General features: G+C 39.3%; 1 protein-coding gene across 4 annotated transcripts in view; it reads left to right on the top strand.

The window, feature by feature from the left end:
- RUNX2 (RUNX family transcription factor 2) overlaps positions 1-12,135 on the top strand; it is a 208,445-nt gene that overhangs the window by 87,569 nt on the left and 108,741 nt on the right. For all 4 annotated transcript variants that reach the window (XM_060021723.1, XM_060021724.1, XM_060021725.1 and 1 more), the window contains one exon: positions 8,058-8,214. In XM_060021723.1, coding sequence (XP_059877706.1) covers positions 8,058-8,214 — 157 coding nt within the window. The remainder of the gene's footprint in view (positions 1-8,057; positions 8,215-12,135) is intronic.

Below are 12,135 nucleotides of genomic sequence, written 5' to 3'. Positions count from 1 at the left end.
CCCCTCCCGGACTCGGGGGCCGGTGTTGGTGGGGTGCCGGCGCCGGGCGTTTGCGCCCGGGGCGGGGCGCCGCGTGCCGGCTGCTGGCTGCGGCGCGTGGGCCGCATTATCAGTATCCGAGAGGGTCCCGGGCGAACCTAGGGACTCAGGGAGCCAGTGAGGGGCAGACAGGACGGGGGCGTTTTCTCCGTCTGCAGACCCGCGCCCCTTCCCGCTACCGGGAGGAAGGCGGGGCTGCAGGGGTCGCCGCGCGCCCGGAGGCGGGGGAGTCCGGGAGTCCCCGGCGCCGGACCCTCAAGTGCAAGGCGGCGCGGGCCAGTGGAGGGGGCGGGGGCTCCGGCCGACTCTTCCACCCGGACCCGCTCCCCGCCTCGCTGCGCCCGGGAGGGAGAAGGGAAACCTGTGAAATGCCTTCGGCTCGCCCGCCTTGAAAACTGAGGTGATATTGTGCGATTCGCCTTATTCTTACTTTTAAGGACTCAGACCCCAAAGGTCCCTCCCGTTTCTGAGAGGTCGTGGGAGGCTCGGGCCCGTGGCCTGGGCGCCGAGGGAGTGACTCCCGGGCTGGAGAGCGCCCTGCGCGCTCCTCGCGGCCTCCTCCGCCCTCCCGGCCCGTTAGTTTGAGGGCGGGTCTCAGCAGCCGGAGTCGCGGGCAGCGGCTCCGCAGGTTGAGGGTGTAGGGTCCGGAGTCTCTCCGTAAGGCAATCGGGATCCCTCGGGCAGCCCTCGTCCCCTCGCGGAGCCCGCAGGGCCGGGAGCGTCCCAGGTTGCTGGGGAGATGGGGTCCCGGGCCGTGCTCCCTCTCTGGACTAGGCGCCTGGGATGGAGGGGGCGGTGAGCCAGACAGGGACGAGAGCGCTCCCAGGAAGATGCTTCCGGCCCTGTTTAGCCTCTGAACCCGCGAAGGTGGGCCTGGGTCCCCTGGGTTCTGGGATTGTGGAGAGCAGGGTTAGCCAGGCCTTGGGGGGAGGGGGGGAAGAGAGGAATCCTGCCAGTTCCTCCCTTGTGGACCCTGGGGCCAAACTCCCACGGGCCACTGGCAGTTCCCGGTTGTTGACCACCCCCTCCCCACGCGCACCAATTCAGATTCCGTGCGTGGGTGGCGTGGAAAGAAAGAGGAGTCCAGGTCAGTTAGAGCTGGTTATCTCGCTATGTCTTGTATCAGAACAGAAATCGAACGAATTGTTATGGAAAGGGGATGTTGCATTCTGGGGCAAGTTTCATTTTGTAGCTGGCTCAAGAAATGTGTGTGTTTTAACCGTCCCATTTCTCCTTTTATAAACCACCCATTTTGTAGGTTAAGCTTTTCTTCCTTGAAATATGAAAAACTCAGAGTATAGGCGAATCGTAGAATTCGGATTTTCACATGAGAGATATCTTTTACAATTCATCCTTCAAGGGCCCAGAATTTTCTAATTGGCCTTATGTGAGAGCGGAAATTTGCTTCCACGCCCCCCCTCAAACCCTTAAGACACAAACAAACAAACAAAAAAAACACTGGATGAAAACAGCAAATAATACAAATAAATAGATATTTTATATATAAAGTGCCACAAGTTAGGGTATGAAAAAATTAAGGATAGGTGCCTACATTTTTAAAAGATGTCATTTAGATGTCTGATGTTCTACATTCCGTTTGTCCTGCTAAACATGTTTAAGGTATAACTGTCTTGAACTATGCTCTTACATATATGGTGCTGAATTGATTCTGAGCATTAATATTTTGGATAGAAAGGATGTTTTTGGCATAAAGATAGAATACAATTTAGTTAAAGCTATTCTCAGATAATCTGGCTATCTTCAGGTTTTCTCACTACCACCCTTTTAAAATTATTTTAAAAATAAATTGCTTTCTCTGCCATTCATCATATTTATTTTTAATTACAGATTGTTTACTTTTAACCAGTAAACAAGACCATAGATAACACACAGCCATATTAAACTGAATGTTTTAATTCATATTAATTGAAAGTTAAATTGAGTTAACCAAAAACTTGACTTTCATGTTTTCCCACCCCACTACCTGTGTTTAACAAAATTCAAATAGCGGGCGACAGCTGAGAGCCACTCAGTATAGAAGTTTTGTCTCTGTTGAAAACACGTGTAGGTATTTGGAACATCCAGATTTTGACAATAATTTTTTTGTTTTCATCTGAATGTTAGTAAAAACAACCTCTTTTTACCTTACTTTCAAGATAAAAGCCTGTGAGCTGTAGACTTTCTAGACTCTTGCAACATAATCAAATACATGTGCAAAGAAGAAGTAATATGAAGAAGTCTCAGTTTTAAAAGTGGTGACAGCAATTTGGCTGTCATATTTAGAGCTATGTACACAGTAAATTATAGTGTTGTTGGGTAGATAGCAGACAGGTAAATATATTTAACACAGGACTTAATTGTTGAGAAGTCTGGTATTCGAATCAATATAATATTTATTGAGCTCATATTTTATGTCCGTGACACTGAGCTCGGCAAGGTAGAGAATCAGAAATGCATTCAGTAGACTGTGTTGTGATACGTTAACTTAAAACAGCACTTCAGAATGATATTGGCAATGTATTGTATTAAGACATGTCATGTATTAGAGCTGTTCATCTGATCTTGTTTTAGGATTATACGAAAGTAGTTAATTCATTTATACTCTGACATGTAAAAGTGCAAAAACAACTTGTATACTTTAAAATACACCAAGCTGTTTATTAGCGTTATATTTTTAACAAAGTTCTGCAGTTTTGAAATGTTCAGTGCTCCCAGGTGTCAAGGAAATGGAAATAAATATTTTTAACCTTTCTCTCAGGTGTATCTCACTGAAAGCTTAAAATAGTTAAGGCATACTATTAGAAGATCCTAGGCCCTTTCTGTCCTAGGTAATTGTAGTGATGAAAAAGCAATACGCAAATTCAGCTCATTAGTTAATGGTCAGGTAGAAATAGTGGAGAGAACATGTTAGCCCTGTATCCAGTAGCACCCTTGTAAGTTAGGGGTCTGTCAGCATTTCCACCCTGAAGCCTGGTGTTCAGGGTTCATAACTCAGCTGCTTTAAATAGTTTCAAGCTGAAACACTATGCAGAAAATTTAAGTCCAGATGTATATTTTAAAGCTAAAAGTAGTGTAAGACTATTGCACTGTTTTAAGTTAGCAAACGCTGGACTATCTATTTACCAGTATCATATGTTTTTCTGGCAATGTTAAAGAAAAAAAACACAGTTTTAGATATATGATCTATTGCTCATAGTTAATTCTGCATGTTTAATGATACCTTTCAGTATTTGTCATAAGTAGGGTTTCAAAATGATGGAGCAATTCCTATTTGAAAATAATTTTTCAACGTCATTGGCCATTTTTCTCTTCATAAGCAAGTATGCAGCTAATAACTATTTGACATAATGAGTTGTAGTTCCTTACATGTTTAATGATCAGATTTTATGTTTGTGTCTTTTTGAATGTAATTTTACCTAAACAAACAGGTTATTAAACCTGTTAAAACTTTGCTAAACCTACTGTGAGTTGCTGTGCAAAATTATGTAAATCGTAATAGATCTCAAGTTATGTAAAGACAGACACGTTTTTGTGTTATGCCTTTAAATGCAATAAAAATAAAGTTAAAAATTTTAGGATTGAGTATATAAAACTTACTGGTAAGGTAATGGAAACAAATAATTTTAGATGGAAAATAAACACTCAGAAATTTTAGAAAACTTATATTTGAAAACAGGCATGGTAAAATATCGTTCATTATTTTCTCCCCATTGGCATTGCTGTTTGTATCCTTTCAAAATTCCAGAATATCCATTGTTAGATGATCTAAACCAGCTTGATACATGGCTCATAAGTTTCTGGCTTAAATTGAAGTAATTTCCGTCAAATTTCTCTTTGACATGTATTTTAAAAATTATGAAATGATATTTTATATTGTATTTCCTCTTTTCTCTACAATTCAACCAGGTTTTTCTAAATTCTAAGTTAGATTCTAAGAAGTAACTGTAATATTTGTGAAACTTTTTGATAGTTAAAGTTATCTTTAAATAATTATCATAGAAATAAAACTTTTCCTTTTTGCAATTACTCCCTTACCTCTCTTTGTATTCCGAAGAAAGATTTGATAAGATTCTATCTTGAAAAATAATTATATTTCAGTTTTGCTGCAAGTGCAATGTGCCCAGTGATATTGGTCTGTAAGAGTAATTGATTAGCGAAGACTAGACTTCTGTACGTGGAAATGTCATAGGCAATTTAAATTTCCATATAATAAGACCACAAAAACAATTTTAAGGGCCTGAGTTAATTCTCTGTTGTTCCTCTTTCAGAGTAACTCACAGATTTAGTCGTAGGGAGTCTCATAAAAATTTTCAATAGCGTTTCTAGAGTTAAATATTCTTTTACTTTATTTTGCACAAGCTCCGTATCATGTGATTTAAATGCTAGTTATAATGAGGTGTGCTAAATAAAGGAACTTCTTTCTCTATTCTGAAATGTCAGGACACAAAATTACTTCCCTCTTCCCCATGAAGTTTCTTGAATTTGTAGATTTTATATGTTAAAAGCACCTAGAAAAGTAACTGTCAAGTTTTCGTCACAAATTATTCTTTGCAGAACAACTTTTTGTATTGGGTAGTGTGGAAACAAATTTTAATGCGTGCTAACTCCTAACTAGTTAAAGGGCGATTTTTGACTACTCTCTACCCCTTAAAGTGTTTTCCATTGCTTGGGTTTGGTACAGATGAAATGTGTAAAAATTTCTTGATTCTTTTGGTTTTCTTTTAGATAAACACAGTCGAGAATCTCCAAGGGAAACTTTTTAGCTTCAGAGATCTACTTTTTGTTTAAACCCTCAGACATATAATTACACTTCTGATTGATATAAAGTCACATACATTACTTCTTACCCCCCTTTTTTCCTCAGAAAAACATTAGGCAATCTGCTTTGGTAGAGTGAATAGCAGAAAGAACCAATATATTTAGCCATTAAAATAGAATTCAGCCATAACAGGAAAAGTTGTCACTATATCTTGTTAGTTAGCAATTTTTTTTTTCCGGGCCAAGTTGTAAGCCTCATAGAAGACTCACACATTTTGTGATGACCTATTTGTTTTGTTATTAAATGTAATGCATAAAACATACCAATATTTAATATTTAATTATACTGCTTAAGCAAAGAAAAATGGATTTATGTATCTCACGCTTAGGGATCTTTTCTTTTGTATTTTCCCATATTGAATCAATTTTCCTTTTCTTCTAACTAAAAAAAATCCATTATGTTAAAAATATGCAGTAAAATAATAATGTCCCAGAGCTCTTAAAAATCTTTATATTGGGACAGATTTCTTCACTTTTTTTAGATGAAGTTTAGCCAGCCTGGAGTGAAACCCATCAGCAGTCCTCCTGTATCTCTCAACAACACCAAAAAACATCTCAGGACATGAAGTAAAGAATTACATATTCAATTGAACCCTTTAAGGAAGCTTATAAGTAAAAGCCTGTGTTTAGCACACAGCTGACTTGGAACAGAAGTTAGCCTGCTCATCTTACAAAAAGTACATGATTATAATCGTACTCTATACTTATATAGTATCTTCTACATTTTACAGACTTTAAGAAAACGATTTCCAATTTATATTGGAAAACGGTAGTTTCAGGAGATGAAGTTACTTGAGATCATAGCAGATGTGTAACAGAGGTGGGGGAGAAGTGGGGCCTCTTGATTTTTGGTGCATTAATTCTCTTCTAAACAGTACAACTTTTCTACCTTCATTAGTGCACTTACTGGTTCCATATTTACTTTGACACAGAAAGCCTCACAGCAGGTGTTAAAACACAATATGCTGAGCGTAAAAAATGTCAAACATTCAGATGAATACTGGCAGACAGTCAGTTTTTTCAGTATTTCAGTATTTTTCAAATGTGCACAGTTTTGGCCTTGTGAATTCAAAAAGTTGAAAAGTACATTGCCCCTATCAGGGGTGTACAGCGTTACCTGTGGTCAGCAGCCACTTGAGGCCCTAGGTCAAGTATGCAGGAAGGAAGTCATGTTCTCAAGGGATTTACCCTTGACCTGGGAGACTTCTCAGATTGAATAGAGTAACCGTATATTCCGGGTAAAGGATAGTGGGCATGAGTCCCTCTCTTCTGGGATGGAAAAAGTTGTCAGAAAACTGGTTTGGAGCAAGGGCATATTGCTGCTAGCTGGGGATGCTGACTCAACCTTTAACTGGTTCTCTCATGGACTGTTGGCAGTGGGAAGTGGTGCTCTTTGTGGAGCTCTTTCATTTATTTATTTCAAAAATATTTATCAAACACTTACTCTGTGCCAGGCACTGTTTTGGGAGCTGGGTGTATAGTGGTGAACAAGACAGATGAAGGCCCTTGCCTTGTGTAATTTCTAGTCTAATATAATCTGGGCTCCTAAGAGGGAGTCTCATAGCTTTGGGCTAGCCTATCAAGGAGCAGATGGGTCATTCCTATACATACTTTGAAATGAGGATCATTTGAGTCCAGTGGGATGCTCAGGAAGTGGTTTCTGTAATTTAAGGACGGCTTTAAGGTTTTAAACTGAATAACAAAGTGCTAAAGAAGGAATGGAACAGCCTAAGAGAACAGTAAGGGTGAAAAAAATATTGACACGTTTGTTTGTTTGGTTGTTTCCCTGGCTTGAGCAGAGGGTATAGTGGAGGGGTGCTAGGGTAGGGTTCAAGGGTGAGGGAAATGCAGCTCCAAAGCGTAGTGATAATGTCTGTTTCATCGCATTGTAAAGAATCTGCTTTAATGAGAGTTACGTACAAATTGTATTGGGAGCATGGAATTAAATGCTTTGGTTTGCCTTGTGGACATCTTGACAAAAGAGGGAGTAGCAGAAGGATGAGGGTAATATTTGCCAGACAGGCAAGCACACATGGATATTGTCATTGGAGGGTAGTGGGGCTACTGTAGCCAGAGCTGTGGCTTAGTCACCACATGGGCATCTGGAAGCCGAACGAGCAAGAGATGGAACTCATCTGAATACTATAGGATCCTGGAAGTTAGTTGAGAGAAAGGATGTTATCAAGGAGCAAGGCCTTAATTCATGGATTGAGAATAGTGTGTTTTATATATGACAGCAAAGACTCTGCGCCGGCCTTCCCTTCCGGGCTCCATGTTAATCAGAGGCACCAGTTTGCAAGTTAGCCGACCCTGGAGTGTGATCCATGCCTTGCAGCAGTGAAAATGTTTATTAGACTGAAAGACTGATTATTCTGGATCCTGACTTGCCCAAGTTAATCGGCTGCAGGTTAATTGTTGAAGATTAAGGAGGCAAGCGTGTCATTCCAAGATGGCAGATGGGACAAGACAGAAGTTTGGCTACGGGTGTATTTTCTGTCTATACCAGTCATTTGTCGGTGGTCATTTTCAGCCTCTTATATATCTTTATCCTGTACCTAGACTTTAGGCTTCTTGATGGCTTTGTATATTCCATGGGTCCCACTGCAGAGTGGGCATTCCGTAGTTCTTTGCAGTGTGATTGAAAGCTGAATATCTAGCTCAAAGTAAGGAGATGAAATGTAGTTCTGGATACCACACTACATTTAGTCTTCCCTGTAGTCAGTAACTGTAAGGTTTCCCCTAAATATCTTCTCCCATAAAGCTGACCAGACTTCCTTTTTTTTTTTTTTTTGGCCTGTGATCTGGATGAGACCACACCTCAGGGCGCTCCAGGCTGCAGACAGGCGGTGCCTTACTATGTACGATGCAATCTGCAGATGGGCCATCAGCTTTCCTTCTGTGGCATAATTCCTATGGACAACTTAACATGGGGATTTAATAAAAATGTACATGCATTCTGTGAAGAATCCAACAACAAATGAAGGAAACTTTTGCCTGCCTTTGGAATGGGTGGACCCTGAAACACTGGTCTCTTTGAAGTGGCATCCGAACGCATATGCGGATGCCTCATTCCTGTCTGCCATTACGGGACTAGAGCACTAAGTCCTGATAAGATGCATCATTTACCATGCGACTATAGTCTCAGTTTTTAAGCTTTTCTGATGTGCCATTATTGTTGCTGTGTTTCCTGTTTTACGTAGGTGGTAGCCCTCGGAGAGGTACCAGATGGGACTGTGGTTACCGTCATGGCGGGTAATGATGAAAATTATTCTGCTGAGCTCCGAAATGCCTCTGCTGTTATGAAAAACCAAGTAGCAAGGTTCAACGATCTGAGATTTGTGGGCCGGAGTGGACGAGGTAGGTCTCTGATTTTTAATATGGATAATGGAATAAACACATTAGGATCCTCTGATGAAATGTAGGCCTGTCTGTATTCAAATCAGTACCTTCTACCGAATAGAATTACTAAAGGTTTTCTTTAAATACGTCCAGATGAGGTTGAGTGTTTTAGTGAGTACTCAGGCCTTTTTCATTTGTTTTATGATATTGAAAATTCAAACAGTGTTTTCAGAAGAACCAGTTCCTAATTTCACTGGGTGTGAGCATATAAGGTGGAGGGAGGAACAGTTGGAGGTTCAAGTTCTGAGTTACAGGAGCCAAGTAACAGTACATTCAGTGGCAAAGGGCAAAGAAAAGGGAATGCATTGGATCAATTTCCTGATAATATCAGTTTTGCTCGAAGTTGTAGCAAGGACAGCAAGCATAATGTTCTTCACTTATCACATATGTTTCCTCTGTAGGATTTAATTTACTTCTATAAGAACCTATTTAAAAATCATGGTTTTTTACAGAAGGCTTTTCATTCGAATAAGTGAATAAGGTGTTACTTATGTTAGTATGACTGTGTAGATGAAAGATCAGGACTCTAAATATTCGTACATTATTTAAGAGTTTCCACCATCCACACCCCCATTCAACTATTAGGAATCCATCAAAAGATCATAAAACAGAAAATAATCCCTTTTAGGGTTTTTATAGCTGTTTTATAAATGCGGTTAATGTTCTTAAAAAAGTCTCAGAGAAAACCAGTATTTGGCTTTTATTTACTTATTCTATAGAGAGACTTTTAATCGTCATTCATTAGAAGCATTATGTTCCTTTATTTATTGATTGAATCTAATATTTCCATGTTAAGTATTTCGATGAGAAGAGAGAAAATAGACCACTTTAGGACTGGGGTGAAATAAATTATAAAGACCTATGGGGTGACTTCAACCCAGGTTTGAATTAGGAAATAAGAAGCATCAATTTTTAAACCATGTCCAATAATTGGCCTTTAGTTTGGATCAGATGTCAAACTATTACCATTGTAAAAACTTGATAAGGGAAGTTCAGGCAAGGCTGTTTCCGATGAGTAGTTTTAGTGTACTTTCTAGGAACAGGGCCAAGAAGTTGTACTTTTTAACTTAAAAAAAAATGATGCATGCTAATGAGATACTGTTACTGAAAGGTTTGAAATAAAATGAGGCTCAGAACCTCTGGTAGAATCAAAACTCAAGGGGTTATCTCAGCATCAGGTTTAGTTCACTTTCATTAAAAGAAAAAAAAAGACGCATTCTGTCTCACTGTTGACTGATGAGGTGTGAAGTGTGTATGTGTGTGTATTCATTTTTTTTTCTCAGTTACTGGTGCAGGTCCACAGTACAATTAAAATTTCTTTTTTCTAGTAAGAATCAAGAAAAATTTGAACACGATGATGTACCTGTATGCTCTGAGTTGCATCTTTCTCCTTATGTAATATTACTTTGTTTTGAACTAGAGTAATGCATTTTAGTATTTAAAAGACTGGGCGCTATACTTCATTTTACAGATAAAAACTAGTGTTTTCATTTTTCTTGCTTTTGTATTATATAGATGCTCTATAACTTTTCTCTGATCAATTTGAGTAGAAACTATGGCAAAGTGATAGTGTACTTTGTAAACCCTCAACATATTTATTTAAGAAACTTCAAAGAGAAACAAAGGGTGTGCACTGTTTTACTATATTGGCTTTCTGAGTTTTGGCTGGTTTCCCAAATAGCAATTTTTATATTTAAAAAAAAAAGACAGACTTAACTGCTTGCAGACTTTTCACGCATGGAAGATGAAGAAAGCTTCTTTTGATGAAGTGTAATTATGTCCAAACAGAGCTGACCCCCTCCCCCTATATTTCTTATGATCTTAACTGAAGAAAGTAGGATTTTTCCTTTGAAGCAGCCGGGACTTGGTGGAGGATCTGAAATGCTACAGTTTGCTGCCAGAGGCAGGATGGAGAAATTGGTCCAGACTTGTCTTCGAGACTTAGATTGGGGGTGGGGGGAGCGGGTGGAGAGAGAAAGAAAAATTGATTTATCACTAATAATAGATTTTTATATCATGACATTAACATTATATGAAAGGAAACAGTAATATCAAGCTGAAATGAAGAGGAAAAAAGGACAGAGAATACTGACAAGAGATACCACTCTTTGAAAAAAAAATGGGTCAGTTCTTCAGTGGCAGGAAACCCTTTAACCTGCCCGTGTACCTGACCTGCTTTCTAACAGACTTTTTCCAGCTTCCTCTTTGATTTTCACACTTCTACATTTCTCTCAGGTTTTTAAGCGTGGGTCAACGTGCTGCTACCATTGTATTTTTCCCCCAGCTATTTAAATTTTCTATTTCAGTAGCATTAAAAAATAAAAAAACACCAAGTTCCTCAAATGGTACAATTTTTTTCACTGGTAGAAATATAAACTCTCAGAAATTGCAAAGCAGTTTTTGATTTATAAGGGAGTCACATCACTATTTACTCTGGCATTATGGGTTATCCAGTGACCACAACTTTTATGAAGTACTTTGGAATAAAAGTAGAGCATCGGTGAAACTTGCATTAAGTGAGGAGTGGCTTATATTTTTAAATTGTCTTTTCCTTTTTTCTCCTTTATATTTTAAACAGAAGTATTTAAAGTGACTTTGGTCCTTACGTTTTCTTGGTGTGTTTCCTCGCTTTTGACATCAAGCATGTTGCTTTTAATTTACAAGCACTTCTAAGCACCTGCAGTGTACAGAGCATAGTACTTGTCAATTTAGGATACAATCCCTGCTTATAATCTTAACTTTCCCGACAATTTCTGACAGCCCCTTGGGCTAGGTTGGAATTGTCTTTCAATGACAGTTCCTATGTGTATCTCAGAAAATATATGACTTGAGGACACACTGCAGAACTAGTTCCTAGATGAAGCCAAGGATGCTACAATTAGTTGTCTAATGAGCGCTAGCTCCTTAAGAGCCTGCATTTTTATCGCTTATTATGGAAAGTAATAAACAATGGGATTTGGAATTTTTTTTTTAATTTAAGGAAGTCATGAATATACATATAAACATTTGACTTACGAAATGTATCACTGTTTATAGGGGGAAGAACAAATTACCTAGTTGGGTGGAAGTTTCTTGAACGTTACGTTCATGTTCCTTCTGAAGGGGCAATGAGAAGTGGAAGGAACCTCCTTGGTTTTTGTTTTAGTTGTTAAAGTACATCTTGATCCTTAGGATTGGATTTTAGGAGACTGCCGTCGGACTCAAATACTTGTTTCCTTTCCCCCAAACCCACCTCTTTTTAAAAGAGGTCTTTATAGAAAACTGGTTCTGTTTTGAACATTTAGATGCTTTATCTTGGAGGGTGAATTTTATATTTGGCTTTTGTTCCTACCTAAGGTGTTCCTCTGAATTTGGGAGAAGCATCGATGCCTTTTAATATCCTAAGTGCGTTGTAAAAGTCTCAAACAGCAATACTGTTAGAACCGGTTTATATAAACTCATGGGCAGTGTCTCTAGCAGGTTATTTAGGGTCATTAAGGACAATTGAGATGCGTACATCCTTGATTTATGAAGATTTGTGCCGCAGATGACAAGTGTCTTCCAAGCACTGCCCTCAAAGCCACTGTTAGAAATGCGATCCTGACTCACAGACGGTTGATCCAACCCAGAAGGGATCTTTTTACGGTTTAATGCAAATTAACTTTCAATCTAGGGGTTCAGCCCATTCACTCCTCCAGAACTTCCCATTGTTTTAAGGTCCTGATCTGAATCCAGTGGCCTCCTATTCAATGTTCTAATCTCCATTTCTGTAGACTTTCAGTTTTCTGTGACTAGTTTAGACTCCTGGCTGCCTTATTCTTCTGGTTAGTCTTAATGTTTATAATAAATCCTCTGTTCCCCAACCAGACAATTAAATTACTTAAATCCATGTAACATTCA

The sequence above is a fragment of the Delphinus delphis genome, chromosome 10, assembly GCF_949987515.2.
Source record: "Delphinus delphis chromosome 10, mDelDel1.2, whole genome shotgun sequence".
NCBI lineage: Eukaryota > Metazoa > Chordata > Mammalia > Artiodactyla > Delphinidae > Delphinus > Delphinus delphis.
Note: the sequence above shows the minus strand (reverse complement) of the source record. Positions and strands in the feature narration are given on the sequence as shown.